At 47.8% G+C, this 27,489-nt stretch overlaps 1 protein-coding gene across 18 annotated transcripts in view; it reads left to right on the forward strand.

Annotated features, from left to right (window-relative positions):
- The window catches only part of LOC106575161 (bromodomain adjacent to zinc finger domain protein 2B), a 69,707-nt gene extending 42,218 nt beyond the window's left edge, over positions 1-27,489 (forward strand). For 5 of the 18 annotated variants that reach the window (XM_082963430.1, XM_082963433.1, XM_082963434.1 and 2 more), the window contains 33 exons: positions 5,362-5,553; positions 5,774-5,932; positions 6,743-6,942; positions 7,469-7,699; positions 7,799-8,368; positions 9,584-10,328; positions 10,489-10,773; positions 11,883-11,943; positions 12,049-12,157; positions 12,491-12,592; positions 13,104-13,332; positions 13,437-13,529; positions 13,636-13,709; positions 13,839-13,904; positions 14,574-14,639; positions 14,852-14,896; positions 15,182-15,214; positions 16,569-16,634; positions 17,147-17,287; positions 17,810-18,064; positions 18,412-18,635; positions 19,860-19,934; positions 20,054-20,348; positions 20,476-21,462; positions 21,559-21,838; positions 22,188-22,343; positions 23,102-23,262; positions 23,509-23,837; positions 24,396-24,531; positions 24,731-24,877; positions 25,125-25,468; positions 25,678-25,821; positions 25,988-27,489. In XM_082963430.1, coding sequence (XP_082819556.1) covers positions 5,362-5,553; positions 5,774-5,932; positions 6,743-6,942; positions 7,469-7,699; positions 7,799-8,368; positions 9,584-10,328; positions 10,489-10,773; positions 11,883-11,943; positions 12,049-12,157; positions 12,491-12,592; positions 13,104-13,332; positions 13,437-13,529; positions 13,636-13,709; positions 13,839-13,904; positions 14,574-14,639; positions 14,852-14,896; positions 15,182-15,214; positions 16,569-16,634; positions 17,147-17,287; positions 17,810-18,064; positions 18,412-18,635; positions 19,860-19,934; positions 20,054-20,348; positions 20,476-21,462; positions 21,559-21,838; positions 22,188-22,343; positions 23,102-23,262; positions 23,509-23,837; positions 24,396-24,531; positions 24,731-24,877; positions 25,125-25,468; positions 25,678-25,821; positions 25,988-26,144 — 7,157 coding nt within the window. In that variant the 3' untranslated portion in view covers positions 26,145-27,489. The remainder of the gene's footprint in view (positions 1-5,361; positions 5,554-5,773; positions 5,933-6,742; positions 6,943-7,468; positions 7,700-7,798; positions 8,369-9,583; positions 10,329-10,488; positions 10,774-11,882; positions 11,944-12,048; positions 12,158-12,490; positions 12,593-13,103; positions 13,333-13,436; positions 13,530-13,635; positions 13,710-13,838; positions 13,905-14,573; positions 14,640-14,851; positions 14,897-15,181; positions 15,215-16,568; positions 16,635-17,146; positions 17,288-17,809; positions 18,065-18,411; positions 18,636-19,859; positions 19,935-20,053; positions 20,349-20,475; positions 21,463-21,558; positions 21,839-22,187; positions 22,344-23,101; positions 23,263-23,508; positions 23,838-24,395; positions 24,532-24,730; positions 24,878-25,124; positions 25,469-25,677; positions 25,822-25,987) is intronic. The other 13 variants (XM_082963443.1, XM_082963437.1, XM_082963438.1 and 10 more) reach the window with 13 other exon arrangements.

Genomic DNA, 27,489 nt, shown 5'->3' on the forward strand with positions numbered 1-27,489 from the left:
ATAGAATAGAACAACCCTCATAACTACTGTCTGTATATATAGAATAGAACAACCCTCCATAACTACTGTCTGTATATATAGAATAGAACAACCCTCATAACTACTGTCTGTATATATAGAATAGAACAACCCCTCATAACTACTGTCTGTATATATAGAATAGAACAACCCTCATAACTACTGTCTGTATATATAGAATAGAACAACCCCTCATAACTACTGTCTGTATATATAGAATGAGAACAACCCCCTCATAACTACTGTCTGTATATATAGAATAGAACAACCCCTCATAACTACTGTCTGTATATATAGAATAGAACAACCCTCCATAACTACTGTCTGTATATATAGAATAGAACAACCCTCCATAACTACTGTCTGTATATATAGAATAGAACAACCCTCATAACTACTGTCTGTATATATAGAATAGAACAACCCTCATAACTACTGTCAGTATATATAGAATAGAACAACCCTCCATAACTACTGTCAAGCATATTGGCTGTGCACTGTGTAATGAGTGGCGTAGAAACTAAAAAACCCTTAAGATTCACCTTTAACTCAAAGTTCTCCTTTTTTTCAGCACAGGGAAGGATGAGTTTAATGCGTTGCTGACTTCCCCCCAGCATTAATGATGTAGTTATTGTTAGGCCTGTGAAAACACCTTTTCTCCCCGACTCAGCCTTCCTATGACAGCTTGGGTTGCTGCTGAAAAGCTGCTGCATTAATGAAGCCCAAACAATTAGAAAGCCTCTTTTGTTTAATACGGAACACACACACACACACACACACACACACACACAGATATGCTCGCCCATGTCTCCTGACAACCTCTTGCTATGTGGCTGCATCACTGATTTGTGTGTGTTGTGTGTGTCTCAGGCTGTGCCTGCGTGATTTAACATGTCTGTCAGCCACTCAGTGTCTTCGTGCCAGCTCCAAACACCCAGACCCTTTCTCTGCATTCTAATTGTGTTCTCAGAGCCATTATGCAGCATGAGGAACACACACACACACACACACACACACACACACACACACACACACACAGGAGTCGACAGATCACACTGACCAGCAAATAGCATGCAAATTTCACACTGCACTAGTTGTTGTCTTTCTCTTTCATGATAAGAAAAGCGACAAAATAAAGCCCCCAGTATTTCTCTCTCTCTCTTCTCTCCCCTGTGCTGCTCCAATGAAGCAGCCATTAGACCATCTTCTCATGCATTATACATTGCCCGTATCCCTCTGCGCCATAACCTGTTCTCAGATTGTCTAGATAAGTGATTTTGGGCCGAGCGTCAAATGAAATGCTGAGAGGCAGGCTTCTAGCTCTGAAGTTGTGCCGAGTTTGATCAAGCCAAGCAAGAGTTCTTTCATATGAGACGTCTTGTTCCCGCGCGGAGCGGAATCTAACGATGAGGATTCATATTAATTATGAATTATATATACTATACCTATTATATACCCACTGATGTGGGTGGCAGGTAGCCTAGTGGTTAGAGGAGGCAGGTAGCCTAGTGGTTAGAGGAGGCAGGTAGCCTAGTGGTTAGAGGAGGCAGGTAGCCTAGTGGTTAGAGGAGGCAGGTAGCCTAGTGGTTAGAGGAGGCAGGTAGCCTAGTGGTTAGAGGAGGCAGGTAGCCTAGTGGTTAGAGGAGGCAGGTAGCCTAGTGGTTAGAGGAGGCAGGTAGCCTAGTGGTTAGAGGAGGCAGGTAGCCTAGTGGTTAGAGGAGGCAGGTAGCCTAGTGGTTAGAGCGTTGGTCCAGGAAACGAAAGGTTGCTGGATAGAATCCCCGAGCTGACAAGGTAAAAAATCTGTCGTTAAGCCGCTGAACAAGGCGGTTAACCCACTGTTCTTCGGTAGGCCGTCATTGTAAATAAGAATTTGTTCTTAATTGACTTGCCTAGTTAAATAAAGGTTCAATATTTATTTAATTTTTATGTTGAAATGCTTAAATTGAGTGCAGAGCCCCCCACCACCAGCAAATCCCCAATTGTTAGTCTACATTGCAATTACATTGTTTTATGTCTACTGGTTGAATTGTTTTCACATGTAGTTCATTCCACAGCTTTGTTGTGGTTTCACATTGAGATGCATTTCTGTAGTTTTTCATTTCTCATAGCCTGACGTACAGTACTCATTCAACACGCTTTTAAAGCTGTTGGAACATGATGGAGAAGGTCAATTTGCCTTCCTGCCACCTACACTAGTCACAATTAAAGGAATAGCCACTCTGTGCTAATGGAACATGTGCCTGTGACTTCAGATTGGGTAACTAGGAGCCATTTTAACAGTAATAACACTCCTCTATTGTCATATGATAGCCGTTGGAACTATTTGTTGTCGTGGCGGATTCTTGTCACAGAGGTATCAGCAGAGCAGAGAGAGGAATTAATTCAAGGTCTTTTGCCAACCTGCCAATACTACTTGAGAAAAACATTGAAGAAATCTCAGATGAGCAAGAACAGTGGTGGAAGGAGATGGGGGAGGAGAGGGGGGGGCATGCAGTGTGTCATTGATGAGGATATCACTTTGAAAAAGCCCGGGCGCATGTAGAACTCTTTCCTACTGGGATCAGCTCACGGATGCAATTAACTTTAAATCTGTCCATGGAAATTTGATTGACTGCAGCAAACAACAAATTAATCCCCCTTCGGCTAGCATCCTCCGAACATGAAAAAAAAAAGGCCCAGCGCTTTTTGAGAATGCAGTGAGTTTGTCAGAGAGAGTGGAGGAGAGTGAGAGAGAGAGAGAGGATATCAGGTAATCCTGTATTTCTGCTCTGCTGCTCGCTTCTCTCCAAATTTCTGATTAAATTATTCTCCAGCTGGAAGCGCATTAATATTGAAAAGGCATTTGCAGATGTCACTCTGTTGCTCGGGGAAGGTCGGTCGAGGCGAGAGTGACGGGCGGGGTTTTGGCGGGAGGGAGACGCGACGGAAGTGGCAGCTTGCTGCTGGCCTTTCGGGGGTTGTGTTTTGTATTTTCAGTCATTTGTCTCCGTATCCACTAGCTGACTTTGGCAAGGCAAGGCACTCCATATTCAGCATATTGTAATGAAGTAGACAAGGTATTTCTCTCCTCTGTCGTGGTGCAGTACTGCGAAGACTGGGGCCTTGAAGCCAGCTCAAAGGGCATTTTCTCATGTGTCGCCACACCACTCTGCCTCTGGCACGCTGACTGGCAGTCTTTGTTTCCCTCCCCACCTCCCACTGAGCATTTAAACTCCGCTTCCCACATGCAAATAAACCTTTTTATTAGCCTATTGTGATTTCCACGATGTCTTCCTCGGTCTCCTTCGACTTCCATATTACTGGTTTACAATATGGTGATAACATTTAGGCCATTTTAGGAATCTGTCTCTAGGGAAATCACACTTTTACATTTCGTTAGTCCTAAATTGCTGTTGAAAAGATGCTCCCAGCATTAGGTCTACGGTGCCCTTTGTGCACATTTTTATGATTTTGTAGGTGCACAGTCCGGCCTAATGTCGAAGAGTTGGAACATGAATACTTCCCTCTCTTCTGTAAGTGAGATAATGTAATTCAAACTCCGGATTAACCAACCAGACAGTAACATGATGCTGTATGGACATTTTAATTCGATTCCCTTGATCATCTCAGCAATTTACCCTCAACATTGTATTTTCACTTCATGCTCCCATCACTATATTGTTGATTATATGTAGCTGTTTTAGGGCATGCAAAATGAAAGTGCTTTAGCTTAGGCCTAATTATGTTTAGATGTTGTTTTTTCTCAGTCATGACAGCCAGACAGGCAATCTCAAATGTTCTGCTTCTGTTCTGTGCGTCTCAACTCCATCATCTGATTCTGTAGGACTTGGGGGCATCACACTCACACAGCACTCACTGGGCGTGTTGTAGGTTGACATTTTCACAAGCTCAGTGAATAACACTTTATATCTCCTGTCATCACTTTTTATGCATACGTATTACCTGGCTCAAAGAGAGCTAGGCTTCGCCCCGCCGCAGCCTCCCTCCCTCCCTCTACCAGCCTCTCTCTCTTTCTCTCTTTCTCACCCTTCTGTAATGGAAATTGAATTTGCATGAAATATGCTCAGACCAAATTGCATCTGACTGTGCGAGGAGACAATGCGCTCTGGTTGCCCTGCCAGAAATGATTGTACTCAGGTTTAGGGGAAAGCTTGATGACGATCGTGTTGAAGTATTGCTCTTTTTTTTGGGCAGTGTGCTGCTGAAATTTAAATCAGAGAAGGTTTGGAGGAAAGTATTAGGAGCAGACTCTACCACAGGTATACCTTTCAAACACCACACACTGACGTATTGAAGGACCGCGACTCGCTTGTTATTCGCTCTACCACTGATTTAGCCTATTTGAGCTCGTTTAATTTGCATGGTGATAGACATAATGGAGTAGCATGGAAGGATCAGTCCTATACAGTACCTGCAGAAACACTTCAATTACACTCCCAGCGGTCCAAATGTCCCGCTGCTCAGCCCGCATCAGTTTCAAGTTTCTTGGTAAATACAAACTCGAATACTTATGGTAATTTCTCGCGGCGTAGTTTTTTTACTCTACCCTACGAACGTTCTCTTTGTTGCCTAATTAAACGAATCAGCTCCCCGTCAGAAAATATCATATGAATTGTCGACTGATTGCTCTTTTTGTCTTCTTCTCTCTCTCTCTCTCTCTCTCTCTCTCTCTCTCTCTCTCTCTCCCCCCTAATGAAGTACAGCCTAGAGCTCCGTCGATCTAGAACATGCAGGATGCGCGTCTCCCCTCTGAGTAGTGTCTCTGTCTCAGTCACTCCGATCTGAGCCGCTCTGTTCTGTGTTTGAAACGAGCATGTGTAATCCTGTCAAGCTCCAATCCAGGGCAATCTTTGTCCTTTACGCTGCCTAATGTCTTGTTGAATATACATAAAACATCACATTACCCAGCAGAAAACCTGTAGGGGGAGAAGAGAAAACGTCGTTGAACTTGAACACACAGAAGGGATGAATACCTAAGAAGCCAGCGAGTCAGGGTATTTCGAGGGCACGACGAACCCTCGCGTCATCTCTGAATTCAATTCAGTTTATTTATACCCCAAACAGAAGCACACCGCTGATCAAATCAAATGTTATTCGTCACATGGTTGGTGAACAACAGGTGTGGACTAACAGTGATATGCTGACTCACGGGCCCTTCCCAACAATGCAGAGAGAAAGAAAATACAGAAATAATAGAAAAGTGAAACACGTAATTATAACAGTAATAATAGATACACAACGAGTAATGTGACAACTGCTGATGTGACTACTGAAGTGAAAAGGACTTAATAAGTACATTTGATTGATGTATAGTTTTTTGTTGTACTGTTTGTCCATCAGGTCGTTTGTATGGGGCGATGAGCAACCAGCAGCCCTACACGTTGTCAAGCCACCCAGCCTTCGGCCTGTACACCACCAGCTCAGGACGCCCAGAGTTTGGAGGCCTGGGGTCGTTGGGGTCCCTGGGTTCTCTGGGGTCCTTGGGGATGTCTGCTGCCCTGGCCGCACACCCCCAGCTGGGAGCTCTGACAGGTAAGAGGAGGGGCCCGGGTGTGGCGCTTGGACAGATGTAACATGACTGGGTCCAGGAGATTTACTTGACCTGAACAGCAGATGAATGAAACAGCATGACTAATCAGTATTTAAGGGTGTGCTAACTTCTAATACTCTTTAGGTGATTGTAATTGATATACAGTACTGAAGTTTTAACTGACAGGACGTTGTCCTCCTCCTTGTCCTCTCTCTTCATCAGAATGGTGGCGAGCAGCAGAGGCCCACAGTAGGGGGGCAGCAGCCTTCCTCCCCCCGTTCCTGGGCCTCCCCACAATGTTCACTCCCCATATCCAGCAGAACCACAGCCCCCTGCAACCCCCCTCCAGGACCCCCAGCAAAAACGGACAGATCCCCAAAGGTACAGCTACGCCCATCCTTCTTACATTGAACCGTTCCAGATGCTTCATTCTGACCTATACAGATAATAACAACTTAGAACAAAGGTGATAATTGCGACACTTCCCGTGCTCATCAGGGGGAAAATATGTATTGTATTGCATTGTACCTGTATATTGGCACAGAGTGTGAAGGAGCTTCTCACACCTGTTCAAAAGCAGCAAATGATTTTACCGCCAGGAAATAAAAGGTACCCTTAAGAGGGTGAGGTATTTAAAGTGCAACCTTTTTTTTTTTACCCCTCTGGCAATTGCGAGAGATGTGAATGAATTAATCATTCCTGTAAGCAGGTGGTGGAAACTGTTCACAGGGATTAAGTGAGAGGCTCCCTAGTCTCGGCAGTCTCCGGCTCCGTGATGAGATTTCTCCCGTCGAGAACCTTATAATGACTTCCAGTCTCAGTTAATGGCGTATGTGTAGGCTTATTTTCTTCTACTCTCTGTCTTTTTTTCTCCCTCACTCTGTCTTTCTCACACACTCTCTCTCTTGCTCTCTGTCTCTCTCTGTCTCTCTCAATCTACTTTTTTCATTTGATGCTATCTTTTAATTTATCTTTTATTATGTAAACCACTCATGTTGTGCTCACGCCGTGTTCAGCATGCCTAAATGAGATACGCATAAATCTATATTTTCATAAGGTTTTTTATTCTCTTTCCGCATTCAGAAAACCCCCTGATATTTCATTAGCGTTTTTACTCGCGATGTCTCGTTGCTCAGATGAGATTGAGATGTTACGTAACGGTGTGCTGTGCCTCTTTCTGTGCGATTTCAGGGGTGAACGGGGCAGTGAACGGAAGTGGGGTCTCCTCCCCAACCATGCAGGGGTCTTACTCCATGAACGCGTCCCCATCTCTGGGTGCCTCCCAGTCTGTTAAGGGCCCCAAGGCCAGGGGCCCCAGGAGCAGCCCTCAAAGCCAGAGCCACACAGCAGAGCTACAGCAGGAGAAAGTAGCCCGCAAACCTAAAGACAAGGTCAGCTCAATGATGTAGTGGCTCTAGATTACTGATGACAACGTCGCGAAAGTGATGCGCGCACATCGATGTGGCCGGAAGCCGCGTTGTTATGATTCTGAACGCTCAGATAGCTAGCAACAATGACAAGAAGCTGCCATGTCGTAGGTGGCTCGTTTCAGCTCGTTGTATCTTGTTATTGATACCATGTCTTGTTTTGAGGTGTTTTGCCGGATTTCATGTCAATGCTAATATGGCAAAGAAATTCAATAGTGGTCATTATACAATTGTATTTGTGTTTTCAATAAACATTTGGAGATGAAATATAGTTTACATGTTGTCAACAGTCTAAGCCAACAGTTTTGCACACGTCGGTTGTGTTGGTAAAAGCCAACCTGTCTATAGCTATAGTAAAGCCTGAAGTATTTGACTTGGGGTCTATTTTGAAAGTTTTAAGTTTTCCATTTCCAGTTTAGAAACAAAAATCAAGTGGTCGAAATGTACACTGGGTGCTTTATTGATTGACAGCCTCTCTGCCTTAATGCAGAAGCCCAGTAAAAAGCCAGCAGAGGTCGCTGGGGTCAGTGACAGCGAATCAGGCTCTTCCTCGGACAGCTCCAGCAACGGAGCCATCAGCAGCGACCTGGAGGACCTTGGAGGGGAAGAGGACGACGACGATGATGATGACGACGATGATGAAGACGAGGAAGAGGACGGAAAGTGTGAGGCGTGGAACTCTGAGAAGGAGAAGGCGAGGCGGGCGAAGAAAAAAATGAAGGTACAGTGATCGTGAATAGTACTGGTAGTGTGTAGCTACTTATGTCTGTGATGTGCTCTGGGGTGAGCTAACAGCGGGCTTCCTCTCCTCCCTCCCCAGATCGGGACACTAAGCTCGGGCATGAAGGAGGCCCAAGACAAGAGGAACAGCCTGCCCCACAGTCTACCCTCCAACCCCCCCACCCTGGTCCCCTCACAGCACTGCCCCTCTCCTCCTACCCTGTCCCAGAGCTCCCCCCTGTCCCTCCAGACCTCCCGGCCCAGGGAGGAGGGTCTCCAGCAGCACCTCAGTGTCATCCAGTCCACGGGCCTAGCAGCCAGCTCCAAGCCCCTGGCCCTCCTCACCCAACCCCGCAGGGAAACCTCCCCATCACCCCTCTCTGCCTCTCCAATCCCCCTCATCACCTCGCCCAAAGGACGCACCACATCCTCCCCCAAGCCGCCCAAGCTACTGCCTTCCTCGCTGCAGCACCTGCCCCTGTCCCTCTGCACTTCCCTGTCCCGCGCCATACCCCTGTCCTCCTCGCCTCAAACCTTCCCTCTCCTCACGTCGCCCATGGCCAACTCCCAGCAGCCGAAGCCTCTGAAGACAGCTGGCAGTGGGAAGGCCAGTAAGAGGAAGCTGCTGGAGGAATCAATCTCTCAAATCAACGAATTCAGGCTCAAACAGGTTGGTGCAGTGTCCTCTTTGCCCAGCCACTAGCAAGGAATATGGTATCAAGTATGACTTGCCTAGTTAAATAACGGTTAAATCAAATAAATACAAATAAAAAATCCCATTATTCACACAGTAGCTCTTTTTCCCCATGGTCAAATAATACCACAGATTGGTTACTGGCTAGCTTAGCTTTTCACCTCATTTGGATCATCTAAAAGCGGTCGAACATGAAACCGTTTCTCCTTTCACAGTTAGGTTGTCGGTATTCATGGTAACACTGTAGATGAGCTGCAGTAAGAGGGCTGCTTCTAGCCAGAGGGAGTCAGAGAGGGAAGTGGCAGTCCTGTCTGAGTCATTTGATTGGGTCTCCTGCTGTGCTGCTCAGCCTGTAAACCAAAAGGTCAACCAAAAGGTCAATGCTTTTGGCCTCATTACCTCAGCAAAGCAGACGGCACATATAGTTACTGTATGTATTTATTACGGTTTTACGCTCCATTTAATACATTCACAACTAGATAGAACATATACATATGTATCACCTTCTACATTGTGGACCTCTCGTATATAGTCGAAATGGTCATTGAAATAGTAGTTAATTGATGAAGCTAATTCCTATTGCTCCAGCCCGCTAGGAGTGGAAATCTGGTCTTTTCCTCTGTTCTATTTTACCGGTGGAGAGGTTATGTTTTAACCAGAGGCCTCTGCAGTCCCCCAGTGGTTCAGGAACTGCTACTGTATTACATGGTCTGTGAAATGGATTTGTTTCACTTGATATCACATCTAGTTGAATGTACATGTCAAAGTCCTTACCTGTGTTTGCTGAAACACGGTGCAACGCCAAACGTGACTGTCGTTCTATAAAATCTGCCGTTATGCTGTTTAAAGTAAAACACGGATGCATGACGCTAACACTTTTCACAGGCTCATAACTGTAGTCATTTAAGTGAGATATGGGAACTGGAAGCCGCTTCTCAGCGGTTTTACTCTTTACTTAGTACAATGGCTGTGGTTATTGCCTTGTTATATGCAATTGTCTCCAGGCTTCTGTCCTAGGCACAGTGAGACAGTGAGCCAGGCATTGTGCTTCATCACCAGCTTGAATAATCGACGTAGATGCAAATTGACAGCTGGCACAATTATGCTATTTTCTCTTTTCTTTTCCCTTGTTTTATCACCCTCCCTCCTTCCCACCCTCCCTCCTTCCCTCCCGCCCTCCCTCCGTTCCAGTCTTTACTCTCGCAAGGCCAGACGTTCCCGGCGGCGCAGCCCAAGAAGCAGCAGGGTCACAAAACCTCTCGGAAGGCTGCTGGGGTGACGTCATCCTCCTTGCCGCCCCCCAAGCTGTCCTCCTCGGAGAGTCCGGGTGGCGGTGGCAGAAGCACCAAGTTGCCCCCTGCTCCCCTCCCCCCTCCCCCCCAGAACAACCACTCCAACCTCTTCCTGTCCAGCGCTCTCCTGGGCCTGGCTGCCCACCCCAACGGAGTCATCCAAAGCACCACCGCTCAGGACGCGCCGCTGGCCCTTATCACCAAGCCCCGCAAGGATTCCAACAAGGACCTCTCTGGGGCAGGGCTGTCCCTCTCGCTGCCCGTCAACCTCAGCACCGGCGGAAGGGCCCACTTGGCCTCCTCTCAGGGCCCCCCGGCGCGGCCCGCTACCTCACCCTCACCGGCCGCGGCACGGGGCCCCAGGAAGATCAAGGCCCCCAAGGCCCCTAAGCTCCAGGCCCCTAACCTCCAGGTTCAGGCCCATGCTCTGGCCCCCATGGCAGCCTGGAAGGGCCTCTCTCAGAGTCACCTGGTGCAGTCTCTGGTGGACCTGTTCAGAGGGGCCGAGGCCGGCCTCCCAGGTCTCCCCGGTCTCCCTAGCAGCAAGGACTCGGATGACTCTGTTGAGGATGACGACGACGATGATGATGATGATCTGGATGATTTGGAGGATGATGAGGAGGACTCGGATGACAGCTTGTCAGGTTAGATACCTACCGTTCTGACCGTCCTAATGGAAGGCACATGCAATATTTGTAGTGTACAGTATTTTTGGGGCTACGGTGATGTGCAATAGTGAACACTATTCAACCATTGCTGAGTCTCCCAGTGATAACCCATCTCTTTCTGGTACCCTCCTCTCAGATTCTGACAGTAACTCGGACAGCGACACGGACGTCTCGGGTGGCAAACTGAAGGACCCGAAGCTGAAGCTGCCATCTTCAGGCTCCGCCTCCAAGCGGGAGAAGACCCCACTCAAGCTAACCAAAGGCCACGCCTCCTTACTGAGCAACTCAACCAACCACACAGCCACCAGCTGCTCCCCACTCAACCTGCAGGTCATCAAGACGCCCAACATCGTCACCAGCTCCAGTGCCTTGGCCTATCACAGCTCTCCTTCCTCCTCCTACTCCCTGGCCATGCCCCCAGGTAACCGCAGGCAACACACCTTAAACGCCTGGTACATTGTCAAAGCCGCTCAAGTTTTAAATTGCCCCATAGCTGCAAATCTAGCATCAGATTACCCTAACCCCTATCCTAACCTTAACCATTAGGGGGATGACAAAGTATCTGACCCTGTAGCAGTTGTTATGGCCAACTTCTTTACCTACTCTCACAAAGCTACTCATACAGCTCAAACACAAAACCAGTCTGCAAAACCACCTAGCTGTACCTTTAACTGTTGAGGACACGTAACCACACTGGAATAGCTGAGCTCACACATGGCATTATATGCTATCATCTTCAGATGGCTGTGGGGGGAAAACAGGGAGAGGAAAAGGGGGGTCTATTTTTAGTTAGCCGGGTGGTTGGCTGGCTTAACAGGCCTGGGTTCCTGTAGGTGCATGTCCTTGGGCTTAACAGGCCTGGGTTCCTGTAGGTGCATCGCCTTGGGCTTAACAGGCCTGACAACTTGTTTGGCACTTCTGCCGTGCCCAAGCCTTTCTTTCTTTCCCCTCTCCTCTCCTCCCTCTCTCTCTCAGCACTGGGAGATTACCCAGTTTAGGAAGGGAAAGAACACACACAGAGATACCGATCTTCCTAAGAACGTTTCAATTCAACATGCTTCGCTGCCCATCAAATTCACATAGGAATGTCAGTGATTTTGCAGGACATATTTTGAGTAATTTCCTTAAGTTGCTTTCAGAGCACGGAGTTTCTCAATACTCTACCTGGTTGAATAAAGGGAACGCATAAACAATAAGGCACACCTCATGGCAACAGGTGTTGGGTTGGAGACACAGTGGACACACTCGGGGCAGCGCTCCAGTCAATAGGAGAAGGCACACCTTTGATCTGAAAGGCCTGCATAGTGGAGTGAGCCCCAGCAGCCCCGTTTGTCTCACACAACCAAACACTGCTCATATTCAGTACTGTGTTGCTGTGGCTATGGGTGGGTGTTTAGGGCTATGGAGAGAATGCTGTGACTGTGTATTGTTCAGTCTGACTAATGGGCCCCTCTCTCTCTCTCTCTCTCTCTCTCTCTCTCTCTCTCTCTCTCTCTCTCTCTCTCTCTCTCTCTCTCTCTCGCTCTCCAGGCGCAGGGAAAAGAAAGAGGGTGATGGATGAGCAGGAGTTGAGGATACCTCTGGAGTTGGGGTAGGTCGAGTGGAGACTTGAATTGATAAGCTCTCTCTAGCAATGGCAAAGCCTCGGGCATTCGGTCACTCACCCACAGTTTCCTTCCGTCCACGTGTTTTCCAGCTGGCAGAGAGAAACGCGGATCAAGAGCGTGTCTGGGAAGATGCAAGGCGACGTGGCGTATTACGCGCCATGCGGGAAGAAGTTGAAGCAGTACCCAGATGTGATGAAGGTAACAGTAACGCTACCCCTTAGACGAGTCTTACGCTAGCAACTAGCCTCACCCTCACGCTAGTGCTCACTTAGCATCCACGCCAACCTGTAACCTTAACATGAGAAGAGCTGAAATCCTTTTAGTTCATTTCCCCAATCCCTTCCGTTAGAGCGTTCTGATTCTCACTGTGCGTTTGCTCAATTTCCCCCTCATTCCTTTAATGCTATGTAGTAGAATCATCCGTTTTTAGCTTCCTCCTCTGTAGCTAGATCGCTTTCAATGTCACACTTTTACATACTTTCACATTGGATATCCCTGTCTCACCAAACGTCATTATTTTCTCTTCTGTAGTATCTATCCAGAAATGGAATAAGTGGCATCACACGCGATAATTTTAGCTTCAGTGCAAAGATAATGGTTGGTGACTTCTATGAAGCCAGAGAAGGACCCCAGGTGATGTCTTTTCATCTATCTATTGCCCGTCTCATTTTTTAATTTCCTCTTTTCATGTACAGTAGAAAGTGTATAGTGACTTAAGCAGTTCAGGGACATTGATAGAAATCAGCTATAGACTCCAGTAGTCCTACCCCCTAGCCCCCTTTGTCTAGGGAGTCATGTAATAATCAGTTGACATGACTTCTACAGGTGACCAGTCATATACTGTACAGTAGGATAGTTTAACTAGCTGAATGCTGAATGGAATGGGTTGTAGTGGTGTTCTTATCACAGGTAGAAATTGGACCATTATCCGGTTCTTAGCTCTGTAGTCCAGTAATAACACCATGCTTTGCATATTTTGATCTTTAATCTGCCCTCTTTTCTGTCATGAGTGATCGATCTAAAGAGTAAACCCTAGAGTAACAGTAGAGTAATAAAAGCAGCTGAAGTATGTTGAAGCCGTTTATTACCCACACTACACTAACAGCCCTTCTACCCTGTTGTTTCGCCCCCGTCCTACCCCCAGGGTCTGCAGTGGAGCCTGCTGAAGGACGAGGACGTCATCCCTCATATCCTGGCCATGGAGGGCCGGCGGGGACGGCCCCCCAACTCAGAGCGCCAGCGCGGGGCCGAGGGGGGAAAGGGCTCCCGGAGGAGGAAGGGCCGGCCGCCCAACGTGGGAGAGGGTCTGGGGTTGGGGGCAGAGGTGCCTAGCCCCAGCGAGGCCAAACTCTTACGCAAACTGGAGGCCCAAGGTGAGGAGACAAAAAAATAAACAGATCTCCATTTTGAAGTCTATGAATGCTACCCACCAAACATGTTTGGTCCCACAGTAACGTTCCATCACCTCTCTCTGCAGAGATAGCCAGGCAGGCGGCCCAGATGAAGATGATGAGGAAGCTGGAGAAGCAGGCCATGGCCAGGGCAGCCAAAGAGGCCAGGAAGCAACAAGGTACACTACACTACATCTGAGTGCATACACCATTCCTCACTGTCCTCTTGTAGAGATGTACAGTACCACTGCTGCAAATCATTTCTTAACACCTAAGTCCCTAAAGTCTCTCTTTCAGCCATCATGGCGGCCGAGGAAAGGAGGAAGCAGAAGGAGCAAATGAAGATCATCAAGCAGCAGGTAGGGCATTCTTCATGTGGCACCACTTCCTGTCAAACCGTCTCCCGTCTTGACTATGGAGGGTATCCTTGTTTCACCACCGTTTGGTTTGCATAGTGTATTGATCCACCTACCTCTGTGTTTCTCCAGGAGAAGATCAAGCGGATTCAGCAGATCAGGTTGGAGAAGGAGATGAGGGCACAGCAGATCCTGGAGGTACTACAATCAACTGACCCAATACCGAACATATCCTCTGAATTAACAGAACATCACTCCTCAAATGCATCCCAGAGCCTCAGTCTACCCTGTCCATAGTATTTTAATCTTACCCAAGCCTATTACTGAATAATACCGCAGTGTTGGAAGGAGTAATGTCTCAGGCATAATTCCACATGGAACTAATGCTAAATTGGTCTTGGTTGACAGCTGTTGAATATTAAAATCTCTGTCTCTGCTAGCTGTCTCAGAGTCAGACCATATTTAAATTAGACAGAAATCATTTTTTTTTCTATTTTATCAGACAACAGCAACAGTTTAGCATAAGTGGGTAGGAAAAAAAAATATCTTTCCCTTGAACACACAATTACACTGTAGGAGCACAAGTATTTTAGCAGGACTAAATCGAATTTGAGTTGACATGGTTGGTAAGCCACTCTTAACAGGATTTTTTAGCTGTTTGCAATTACATATTTAAATGATACATGATTCACTCTCTGTGTTCTACACATTTGACTGGCACGTGAGGCATGCGTTTCATTTTCTGTTACAGGGAAAATATCATGTTTTGAGTGCTCGGTGCGAAACTGCGGAGTGGCATGTGTCCGTCAGTCTGTCTGTTCAGATGTCTGGCAGTGAAATGACGTTTGACCTGATTTGCATTCGCAGGCTAAACGGAGAAAGAAAGAAGAGGTTGCGAATGCCAAAATTATGGAGGCAGAGAAACGAATAAAGGTGAGAGTTTGGGTTACACACAGCATCTCAATGTAAACCAAAATGTCCAAGCTTTTTTCCAGATGAGATGTGTCTGACAATGAGATTAGGCATGAGCTGTAGCTCCTCTGTAAAATGGTCTGAAATCCCATCAGCCCTAGTGATTTTCATGATGGTGACTGTATGAATGTGTATTGATTTTCTCCCCTCATCTTTTCTGTCTTCCCCTGAAGGAGAAAGAAATGCGAAGGCAGCATGCAGTCATTTTGAAGCACCAGGTACGCGGAGCATTTTAGCAGCACGCCTATTCTCTTCTGACATTGAAATGATACTAAATACACTTCAGCTAGATCAGTGTTTACAGGGTGTGTGTGTGTTCGTGTGTGTGTGTGTTTCAAGGTTGTGTGTAACTAGGTATTTTATTAAACCCTTTACTGTTTCTCTTTGGTCAGTTTCCATTCTATTGGGTTATTTCTGAACTTTGGGTATTTTTCTGCTAAACAATCTGTTTTTTTTTTGCTGTCATTTCTGTTCCATAATACTTTGCTAACTCTCTCTGCCAGGAGTTGGAGAGGCATAGACTAGATATGGTATGGGTATGTTTATTTTTGTACATCTAACACCGCATCGTGTTTCCTGGTTGTGATATGGTTGTCATAGCAATGCATTAAGTGTAGCATTGGCTGCAGTCATACTACATTATTCTGCATGGCTTTTCAGCAAAACAAACAAACACACAAACACAACAGTGTGTCGCCTCCATCTGCTCTGAGACACCTGACCTCGCTCCGCCTGCGGTGGTTCGGTAGCTCCCCCCGCACTCCCCAGAATGCATTGCAAAAGGCGGCCATGCCCTGCCATGCTCACTCTTACTGTCTGAAAGTACGCTCCTCTCGATGAGTCATCCATCACATCCATCGTCTAGCTGTTGTTTTTGAGTGGCTGTGAGTGCTTGAGTTTTCCAGTGCCAGACATTGAGCTTGTGTCCGTCTCCGTCCACAAAGAGCTGCCCTTTAACCTGTTACGTCCCATTGAGTCTCTGAGGCTGCGTCTGAAATGGCATAGTGCACTACCTCATAGTGCACTACTTTGGTCAAAGGTAGTGCACTACATAGGGAAGAGGGTGCCATTTGGAATGCAAGCATGAGTCGTTCTGCTGCTCTGTTCTGTATCTGTACCTGCCTGTCTTCTGACTGGCTTGCTGTCTATTACTGTACCTGCCTGTCTTCTCCAGCAGCTTGACTGGCTGGCTGGCTGGCTATTGCTTGTTGAGCGTGTCTGTTGCACATGATTAGAGCCAGGAGTTTTTCCTAACAATATAAACTTGAGCAGGAGAAACTCCTGGCCCTACATGCTGTATGCAGCTGACTCCAGAGGATTTGTTTCATTGACTTCTGTTTATCACATCACTGAGTTCCCCACCCCTTTCAGACAGACAGTCACTGTCCTCGCTTCGCCTTGATCAAATCCTATTTGTTTACAATAAAACATTTTGAGACAATCTATCCTCAACCAGGGAAGTCTCCTTGTAAGACCTTCACTCGATATCCCCCATAGGTTTAGGCTATTTTCAATCTGGAACGGCTATCAGCTAAACAGATGGATGATACACAGAGCAATGTTTGTTTTCATCCCACTGGCTTGTGGCTATGATGACTCAGTCATTTTGCTTTGTGTTCCGTCAGCTTTTTACCTAGAGGCATCATAGCTTGACCCTAACCTCTCTTTTTGACCCCGTCATCACCATCTACCGCATTCTCCCTCTGATGCTTTCTGGTTGTCGTCATTCGTACCGTTGTCTTCTTAACCTCAGCTTGTGAAAACCTCGCCACGATGGAGGCGAATGGGGGTTTTCCTCCTTCTGTCCACCTCTCTGACTTCACCTGTGGAGGTTACACCTTCTCCGGTGTGTAACGTGTGTGTGTGTGTGTGTTTTCTCTGCTCTGCTAGGAGAGGGAGAGGAGACGGCAACATGGGATGCTCATGAAGGCGGTGGAGGCTCGCAAGAAAGCAGAGGTACGTGACACACACGCACAACACATAACACACACGCACACGCACACGCACGCACAACACATAACATGCACGCACAACACATAACATACGCACAACACATAACACACACACACACACGCACAACACATAACACACACACACACACACACCACGCACAACACATAACATACACACACACACACACACACATGCACAACACATAACACACACACACACACACACACACACACACACACACACACACACACAACACATAACATACACGCCAGAAGGTCCCACTCCTCCTGAACCCATCCAATCCCTCTCTCCTCCCTCTACTTTTCATTTCTTCAATGCACTAACTGAGTCTAAAGAATGGCCCTCGAGCGCTTTTTCTTTGAGAGCGCAGGCAGGGGCGCCGGGCTGAATTCTAAAACTACTCAGCAGACTCGGCTTGACATTCTTGTCTGTTTTACCTCCACTGGCGTGAGCCCATTAACTCTCCCCTCCTCTCTCCTTCTCTGGGGCCTCAGGAGCGCGAGCGCTTGCGGCAGGAAAAGAGGGATGAGAAACGCCTCAACAAGGAGCGGAAATTGGAGCTGAGGAGGCTGGAACTGGAGATTGCCAGGGAGCTGAAGAAGCCAAATGAAGACATGTGTCTGGCCGATCATAAGGTAATAAATGACCCATCTTGCCCATGATTCAGTCCTGTGTGATGTCTGAAGGGTGACATCATTTAAGGGACCTAGCTTTCCAAATTGTAGGTGGCCGTTTAATGTTGTTACATCTCTCTTACATTATATATATTTGAACTGACAAGTTAATATTATCTAGGTTTGGGTTATGGGTGGTTATGGGCATTGTATCATCACAATGGTATGTATGTGCAGTATATTTGTTATGTATCATATGTGAAACCTGAGTACTGGACACGGTTTGTGCTGTACACTGCCATCAAGTGGCTAAAGAGAGTAATGCATAAGGAGGGACGAGATAATAGCCCACCACATGTTTACTAATGAAAACCTAAACAAAAAGTTGCCATTCAGAGCCATGTGATTCAGTCATTGGCATTGCAATATGTTAGTCACACTACTCCCCATATACTGCCGTCCACATAGGGCACAGTAGGAGTCCCAGGGTGTCATGTGAGACGAATCCTAAACATCCCTCCCTCTCCTTACCTTTCACTCCAGCCTCTTCCAGAGTTTTCCAGAATCCCTGGCCTGATCTTGCCGGGGGGTGCGGTGTCTGACTGCCTGATGCTGATGCAGTTCCTACGCGGCTTTGGGAAGGTGCTGGGCTTCGATGTGGGGGTGGACGTACCCACCCTGGGCATGCTGCAGGAGGGCCTGCTCAACGTGGGAGACAGCATGGGACACGTCCAGGACCTGCTGGTCAGACTCCTCTCCCTGGCCGTGTGTGACCCTGGACTGCCCCCTGGACACAAGGTGAGATACTGTACATGTACAGGAATGTACCAATCATGTTCTCACATAGGTGGAATAAAAACCTACACGCATTGGTCCGGTTTCCCAGACACAGGTAAAGCCTAGTCTTAGACTAAGAACTAAGAAGCACTTTCTATGGAGAATCTCCACTGAACATGCATTTTAGTCTAGGACTTAATCTGTGTCTGGGAAACCAGTCCATTGTCTATGAGTCAACACTCCCCTGGAAAGTGGAACAACTCTATCACGACCCAACCCTCCTGACACCCCCTTCCAGACCAAGACCATGCTGTCTTTCACTCTATCTTCCATGACTCACCCCTCCTGTCTCTCTCCTCTCCCCCCAGACCAAGACCATGCTGGGGGACCATCTGACCAACGTGGGCATCAACCGGGACAATGTGTCGGAGGTGCTGCAGATGTACATGGGGGCCCATTGCGGGCAGACTGACCTGGCTGAGCTGGCCCTCAGCCTGAAGACCAAGGCCTTCCAGGCCCACACCCCCACCCAGAAGGCCTCCATACTAGGCTTCCTGGCCAATGAGCTGGCCTGCAGCAAGAGTGTCGTCAGGTAGGAGTAAAGAACAGGAGACGCCAAACATTTAAATAGATAATGCTGCAGCGGAGAGTGTCGTCAGAAGGAGGGAAGAAAGAACAATTGAAATGAAACCATTAAAGGTCAGGTTCTATCTGCAGCAAAAGCGTTGACAGGTAGGAGGAGAGGTGCTGACCTGCCAGCGCTGTACATCACACAGGCCTCATACCAGTGGAGCCACAAGGGAATAGATTATTGGACGTTAAAGGAGATCAAATGGTTTTACTGGTTTTACTGATAGGATATGCAGACAACATTTCACAAGCATGAGAGAACATCCTTGTAGATCAGGCATCGTCGTCCCTTCCTGTCTTATTAGGTGGAGCCAGTGTGACAGGTTTAGTGTACAGGAGGCGTCCATACTGGTGTGAGCCTACTGCCTTTTAGCTCCTTACAAATAATGACGTTCAGTTGACTTCACTCAGCTGCTAATGCCCTCGTGTTTTATTAATGCTGTGTAAGACTCTGGATAGATCAGCTAATCTGGAGTGGGATTCAATTTTGATAGAGAGAGAAGCCAATACATAAATTATTCACTAGAATGGAGGGATACTAGCGCTGCAGGCTATTCACTCTACGGAGAGAGAGAGAGAGAGAAAATTGTACTGTTTGTGTTAACTAGAGGTAACTGCCAAAATAAAGGAAACCCCAGCATAAAGTGTCTTAATAGGGCGTTGGGCCACCACGAACCAGAACCGCTTCAATGCACCTTGGCATAGATTCTACAAGTGTCTAGAACTCTATTGGAGGGATCTGAGACCATTCTTCCACCAGAAATTCCATCATTTGGTGTTTTGTTGATGGTGGTGGAAAACACTGTCTCAGGCGCTGCTTCAGAATCTCCCATAAGTGTTCAATTGAGTTGAGATCTGATGATTGAGACGACCATGGCATATGGTTTACATCGTTTTCATGCTCATCAAACCATTCAGTGACCATTTGTGCCCTGTGGATGGGGACATTGTCATCCTATGGGGACATAGCCATAGTAGCCAAAATAATGGCATGCCCAGCATTTTTATACATCATTTTAAACCTGATAGGATGTTAATTGCTGAATTAACTCAGGAACTACACCTATGTGGAAGCACCTGCTTTCAATATACTTTGTATCCCTCATTTACTCACTGTTTCCATAGTTACCTGTACGTGTGAACTGACATATCCTGAATCTTACTGTTTCTACACCTGTTTCTACAGTGAGATCGACAAGAACCTTGATCACATGACCAACATGAGGAAGGACAAGTGGCTGATCGAGGGCAAACTCAAAAAGTAAGTGGTGTGTGTGTGTGTGTGTGTGTGTGTGTGTGTGTGTGTGTGTGTGTGTGTGTGTGTGTGTGTGTGTGTGTGTGTGCATCTGAAAGCTCACCTGTGTGTTTCTCTCTCTCCAGGTTGAGGACCATCCATGCCAAACGGACCGGGAAGAGAGATGCCAGCATGGGAGGGGAGGAGACCCAGCCCCTGGGTACGCCTTCCTCTAGCCTCAAACGCAAGAGAAAGGCCGGGGCAGAAAGCGACGACGACGATGATGAAGACGAAGACAGCGACGACCTGGCCGATGAAGAGGACGAGGAAGAGGAGGAGGAGATGAAGAAGGGGAAGAAAGTGGAAACGTGTGACGAGGACGATGGGGACCAATCAACTAGTGTGGAGGAGCTGGAGAAACAGATAGAGAAGCTAGCCAAGGTAAGTCCTTCCTTCCGGAGATCTGAGAGTTCCATCTCTATGGAAGAACAATACTAAATAGTGAGATATTATTGATTCATTGATTTAGTTATAACTCAGGTCATGGCGGTCTTGCTTGGTTTCACAGCAACAGCACCAGGTGAGGAGGAAGCTGTTTGAGGCGTCCCACTCCCTGCGCTCCATGATGTACGGCCAGGACCGGTACCGCCGGCGCTACTGGGTTCTGCCCCACTGTGGAGGGGTCTTCATCGAGGCCATGGAGAGCGGAGAAGCTGCGGGGGAGCTGGAGAAAGAGAGGGAGAGGAGGAGGACGGCAGCAGGGGAGGTGCACATCAAGGAGGAGCCGCAGGAGGAGGAGGTGCAGAAGGAGAAACCTGGGGGCCTCGGCGGGGAGCAGAGGAGCGTCTACACCCCCGTGGGGTCAGAGGAAGGGAAGGAGGAGAAGAAAGGTTCTCACAGTCTTTTCCTCTTGCAGTCGGCCTCTCTCTCCAAACTGACCACGCTCCTCCACGTCGCTAAGGACGTTGCCAAGGAAACCCGCGAAGCCGAGGCAGACCCCCGTCCCAAATACAACGGCAGCCCCACGCCACCGTCTGTTACCACGACAACAATAACAACACCACCATCCTATCCCGCCCACAACGCCTCCCTGCCCGCCTTACCTACAAGCCCCTGTGCGTCGACGGCGCCCAACCTGCCGTGCGAGGAGGCCAAACCCGGCTACCCCACCTCCAACTCGTCTCCCTCCTCGTTCTCCTCCCTCCTGAGCCCCCCACCCCAGCTTTTCAGCCCTATGAAGACCTCCACCCTAACCCCTACCCCTGCACAGCTCCAGTACCTCCCCAGTGACCAGCTCCTCAGGGTCCTGACAGAGAGGAGCGGTCACTGGTTCACCCTGCTCCCCCGCTCCCCCTGTGACGACACCTCCCTCACCACCTCTCCCTCCCCAGGGCCCGGCCCTCTCCAGTCCTCCCCGCTGCCCTCCTCCAGCCTCACACGGGCCAGGTCTCCCCCGGCCTCCCCCGCCCTGCCTCTCACCCCCTCGGCAGCGTCGGCCTCAGCCAGCCCCCACCACCCAGCTGGCTTCATCAACTACCCTCTGTCAACCCTGCAGGTCAGTAGGCTGCCAGGACAGACCCCTTGTCCTAATGATTTATACTGGTAGTAGAAGCTGATAATGGAAAATCCTGTATGTATCTCCCCCCTCTAGGGTAAGGCTGGCGGGTCGTTGCTGGGTCTCTCAGCGTTCTGCGGTGGCTGGCCCAGTGGAATGATGAGCCCCAGCCAGCTGCCCTTCTGCAGCAGCCCCCTGCCAGGCCAATCAGGCCTCAGCTCCGTGGAGGGCAGTGCCAACGCGGCGCCCAGCGTCTCCAGCAAGAGCGAGTCGCCTGTTCCTCCCGGCGAGAAGCTCTCGTCCACGGTGCCCTCTCCCGCCATGATGGAGGTGCCCAAGCACTCGGACCACCCCGCACCACGGCCCATCCCCGAGGGTGAGCGGGGTGTGTGTGTGTGTGTGTGTGTGCGAGCGCGTGTGTGGGATGAGTCATCTATTTATTCAGTTAACCTTTATTAATTCACTGAGTCATAAGAATGAATAATTGATTTTGTTCTACTGGGTGGAAGAAAGGAATCTCTTGAGGAGAGAGAACAGTACTGGAGTGTGTTCTGTATCAGAATACTGTACATCTATTTCAAGGGTACATTATATTGTCTTAAGTTATTTTTCTGAATAATGTATATGTTTATTTATATATATAGTGTGTGTGTGTGTGTGTGTGTGTGTGTGTGTGTGTGTGTGTGTGTGTGTGTGTGTGTGTGTGTGTGTGTGTGTGCGCTCAGAGATGCTGTCAGGCTGGTGGCGGGTGTCAGACATTGAGGAGCTGCGCTCTCTGGTGGAGTCCCTCCACAGCCGGGGAGTCAGAGAGAAGGTCCTGCACCGACAGGTGCACAAATACATGGAGCTCATCCCACAGGTCTGCACCAAGCACAGAGACGGTGAGTACTAATTCAGACACAAACGCAGGCGGTAGGTCACGCAGCTGGGTGGCTGGTAGGTCCCTCAATTACCCAATCTTAAGCAATCTGCATAGCCTTTACAGAGTAGATTTAGTCAACAGATCCCGATGAATAAAGTAGCTTTGATTTTGTGTCAGTGAAACTGAGCAGCACTCCGACTGGCAGGCCCAGACTTTCACAAAGACTTCTGATTGAGCACTGTGTTATGACAGCCCTGAGTAGTTCTACCCCTACTGAGCACACTCCAAGCACCTGCGCTTCACAATGACTTGACATTTGGTACATGACGCATGACTGACTGCTCAATATGAGTCTGACATCAAAGCCAGATTTGTTAACGTTCGTGTGGTTTCTGATTGAACAGCTCTTTGTGTCTGGATATTGAATTCTTAATCTCTGAGTGTGTGTGTGTGTGTGTGTGTGTGTGTGTGTGTGTGTGTGTGTGTGTGTGGTAAGAGTGTGTGTGTGTGTGTGTGTGTGTGTGTGTGTGTGTGTGTGTGTGTGTGTGTGTGTGTGTGGTAAGAGTGTGTGTGTGGTAAGAGTGTGTGTGTGTGTGTGTGTGTGTGTGTGTGTGTGTGTGTGTGTGTGTGTGTGTGTGGTTTTGTTGTTGTGTTGGGGAGGGAGTAGCGAGCGACAGAAGCAAGGCTGTGTTGGGTCTGATGTGTGAATAATATGTATGTGTTGTCTATGGAGTGTATGACTGGTCTCTAATGCCGTCCTGCCTCCCCAATCTGCAGCGGCCATGATAGAGCTGTGTGAGCTGGAGGAGAGCCAGGTGAGTGTGGAGTCAGTGCGGGGGTGGTGTGTGGAGGAGCAGGCCATGGAGATGGACATCGCTGTGCTGCAGCAGGTGGAGGAGCTGGAGAGGAAGGTCACCACCGCCAGCCTGCAGGTCAAGGTAAACAACAATAACGACGACGTCAACAAATGGGCAGCTTCCTTTTATTACAGCTCTCATCCTTATCCATTGGAGAAAATATAGGACTCTTTTCGAAAGTAATGAATAGTAGCGGGGTCCACTCACTAACATTTTGAAGTCTAAATGTTAACTAAGATCTACTGATAGTAGCCAGGGAATAGGTTGTTATTTAAGACCGTAGGAGTTTTAAACTAAAGACTGCATTACCCAACATTCTCTGCACAGGGCTGGATGTACCCCGAGCCCCAATCAGAGAGGGAGGATCTGGTCTACCACGAGCACAAGCCCCTCCCCAAACACCGACCGGCGGCGGGCGGCGCTGCCGACAAAGACCAACCGGAGGACAAGGCGGACCACAAGGCGGGCGGCGTGGTGCGTCACGCGGACAACCCTCTGGACATAGCGGTGACGCGGCTGGCGGACCTGGAGAGGAACATCGAGAGAAGGTACCTGAGGAGCCCCTTAGGTACCACCATTCAGATCAGGCTGGATAATGTGGGGGCTGTCGGTACCGTCACTGTCCCCGCTCCCTCCAGTAGTGCTGACAGGGAAGGGTAGGTCATCCACTCAGCATTCAACCAAACACTTCTGTGTGCTTTTTTTTGTTTCATTTTTCAAAAAGACATCTACCTATGCTGTCGTTTTTTTGGGTTTAGCCTCCTTAATAGTGTATTTTATGGTTGTCTTCTGGTTTGGGGTTGACTCACAGTGTGGTGAATGTTTTTTCCTGTTGACTTTTTCTGGCCGTCTGCATGGTGTTATGCGTCAGTAATCATCCACCTCGTCCCCCCTACCATTCTTTTGCGTCCTCTCCCGGCATCTGCATGGGCGTCACTCCTCCCTGGCGGTGTGTGTATCTGTACCCATATATCCCTGCTGCCTGCCTGCCTGCCTGCCCCCCTCACTCACTCTCTCTCATACCTGTGTCTGTCTGCACAGCTGCAGTTTCAGCTAGCTGTGGTGACAGTGGCTGTGTGTCTGTGTATGGGCAGGTGTTTGTGTTGGAAAGCGAATGATTGAGCGCGTGTACCTGCCTGCATGCGTCCGAGTCCGACTTTCCGTTTCCTGTTTGTATGCGTCCATCCCTCTGACATCTGCGTTGCCTTCCACAGGGGCGAGGAGGAGGTGGCCCATGGGATGAAGGTGTGGAGGAAGGCCCTGGGCGACGTCCGCAGTGCCGCCCAGCTGGCCATGTGTCTCCAGCAGCTCCAGAAGTCCATCGCCTGGGAGAGGTCCATCATGAAAGTGGTGAGTAAAACCTCAACGACTGTAGCTGGCTGGCACGGAATTTCAATACGCTAGGGAAGTCTGTGTGTCATTGGAGAGCATTTGAATCCCAAGGCCATTTCATGTCCCTTCTGGAGTGGATTCCAATGTAAATCTGGGTAAATATTGATTGGAAATCCATCTCTTGGGTTTGAGGTGACACTGTGTTGCCTGCTTTCAGTACTGTCAGATCTGCAGGAAGGGTGACAACGAGGACCTGCTTCTGCTGTGTGATGGCTGTGACAAAGGCTGCCACACGTACTGTCACAAACCCAAGATCACCACCATCCCCGAGGGGGACTGGTACTGCCCCGCCTGCATATCCAAGGTGACCCAAACTGTCCTGGCCACTGTTCAACATTTACATATCCTACCTTACTGTAGAAGTATGTCAGCCATGCGTATCAGTCATGTACCTCTACATTATTTCAAAGTACATCATGTACCTGTCATTTTCATATCATATATTATTTCAAAGTAGGTAATTCAACAACACTGTGTACAAAATATGCTAAGTGCCATTGCTTTGTAAGTACATCTGCATTAATCTTTGTCCTCCTCCCCTCTCCCCTCAGGCGAGCGGCCCATCTCCCAAGAACAAGAAGCTGCCGAGCAAACCGGTGGCGGGTGGAAGCGGGAAGAAACCCACCGCTGCTGAGGCCAAGCGGAACGGGAAGCAGGCCGGCAACAGTAACGGCAACGTGGAGGTGTCAGAGGACGACTCGGCGAGCGCCAACAGCACCCCGAAGAAAGGAGGAGGAGCGAAAGAGCCCCCCAGCAGGAAGAGGAAAGGAGAGGAGAGCCCCGCCCCGTCCCAGGCCCCGCCCACACCCCAGTCACCCAGTAAGGAGAGCCCTGTGCTGTGTGTGAAGAGAGCCAAGACAGCCAGAGACAACAACAGAGACCTGGGTTTGTGCAGGTACTGTACTACTGTACTACACCATAAACCTTGGAGTCATTTTCTAAGCACAAGTATCAGCACTTTAAATCAGTGAGTTGCTGATGGAAATGTAGATGCAGGTTGTAAATGTATTTGCCTGGGGCATTGCGTTCAGCATCTTTAAATAATCAAAGGTCCAATGTACTGTTAACATTCCCTTTGTGACGTGTGTGTGTTCTCTTCTACAGGGTGCTCCTGGCTGAGTTGGAGCGCCACCAGGATGCCTGGCCCTTCCTCAACCCCGTCAACACCAAGGGGATCCCTGGCTACAGGAAGGTCATCAAGAAGCCCATGGACTTCGCCACCATCAGAGAGAAGCTCATCAGCAGCCAGTGAGTTCACTATTAATATGACACTATTACTATCCACTCCCAAGTAGTCGTACTATGACTAACCCAGAGTTTTTTTTCTGATCTAGTCACGTAACCAGGAAAAGATAACATAACAATCGAGTGTTTTACTCATTTACTCGAAATGATCTGTTCCTCTTCCTTTCAGGTATCAGAATCTGGAGACTTTCATCATTGACGTCAACCTGGTTTTTGATAACTGTGAAAAGTTTAATGAAGACAATTCAGACATTGGGCGAGCGGGACACAACATGAGGAAGTTCTTTGATAAGAGATGGACAGAGCTTCTCAAGCAAATAAACTAATATATCAGTTTGGGTGTTGTTTTACCAATCATCGTCACTGTCTCAAACCAGACCTCCAGTAAAGTTCTATTTGACATTTCATAGCAGAGGCACCACGCTTTGGGAACGACAAGATGATGATGCTAGTCCGTCTGTACTTTGGGACGAACCCGGGGCGGTTAAAGTGAAATGTCAACAGACAGACTTGTAAGGCTGGTGTTGCTACAGTACAACAGGGATCCAAACACCCAAAGAGTCCCACACAATGTTAACCGGGTGTCTTAGTGCAATACCATTTCCTGTTCAAGATCATTGCACTGAATCCTCATCCTGCTCAACCACCCAAGATGCATCTGCGGTAGAATACTTTCCACTACTTGTAAATAGACTTTTTATTTTTATTTAATCGTATTATAGTGAATGTATTTAATTTTTTAATAATTATTTATGAATCAATAAATAAATAAAATAAAAAAGGTCCACATCATTTTCTATGAAAAGGAAGAATCAGCTCAACTGCTTTGAATCGAAAGGAATGTCTGTCTTTGTGTTTGACTTTTTATTTGATTTTTTTTCCCAAATATGAAACAAAGCCAAGAAAAAAAATTACTGTTTACACTGTTCTATGCTTTTGGGCACCAGAGGACTGTAATCATTACGTTAAAACTGTACAACTGCATTTAATTACAAAAATTGCAGAAAAACAGTCAGACAATGGTGATACATGTGTATATACTGTTTATTAATGTCAATATTCAAGTCTTGTTTGGAACGAATTGTTAAAAATATCAGATATTGTTTATGCCTTAGAATGATTGTAGCATTCTATTCTATTTTAGTGAAAGTGATACAAAAAAAAACATTATAAATATTGTTTGTACAATATATACATATCCTCTGCAAACACTGTGGTATCCTTAATCTTGGTAGTGCCTACCCTTCCAACAGGGGCGTAGGGGATAGAATTTTTTGGGTTTTTCCATTTTTATGATGACATTATTTTTTATATAATTTCAATCCAACATGGCCTCCAAAGTCTTGACAGTGACACAGTAATCATTCCTCTCCATACAGAAAGAGAAAAACAAACGTTTAAGTATTTTTTGGTCTTTTTTTTCCATGAATCATTTCCCCATATCTGCCTTGCCACAGTACAGAGGACGTAAGGCCATTTGTAACCACTGTGTTTGAATCTTGCTGTGTGTCGTGGCCTAATGGAGGCAGCTAGAGTTTTTTGTACCCAAGTCAGAGTACTTGAAGTTACTTTATTTAAGATATTGTGGAAAAAAAGTATCATTCTTTTTGTAGGAGCTTTATTTTTCACTAGTGTGTGGCACGGACCTATTAAAGGATGTTTTTCAACCTA

Source organism: Salmo salar, chromosome 17 (genome assembly GCF_965601325.2).
Source record: "Salmo salar chromosome 17, fSalSal1, whole genome shotgun sequence".
NCBI lineage: Eukaryota > Metazoa > Chordata > Actinopteri > Salmoniformes > Salmonidae > Salmo > Salmo salar.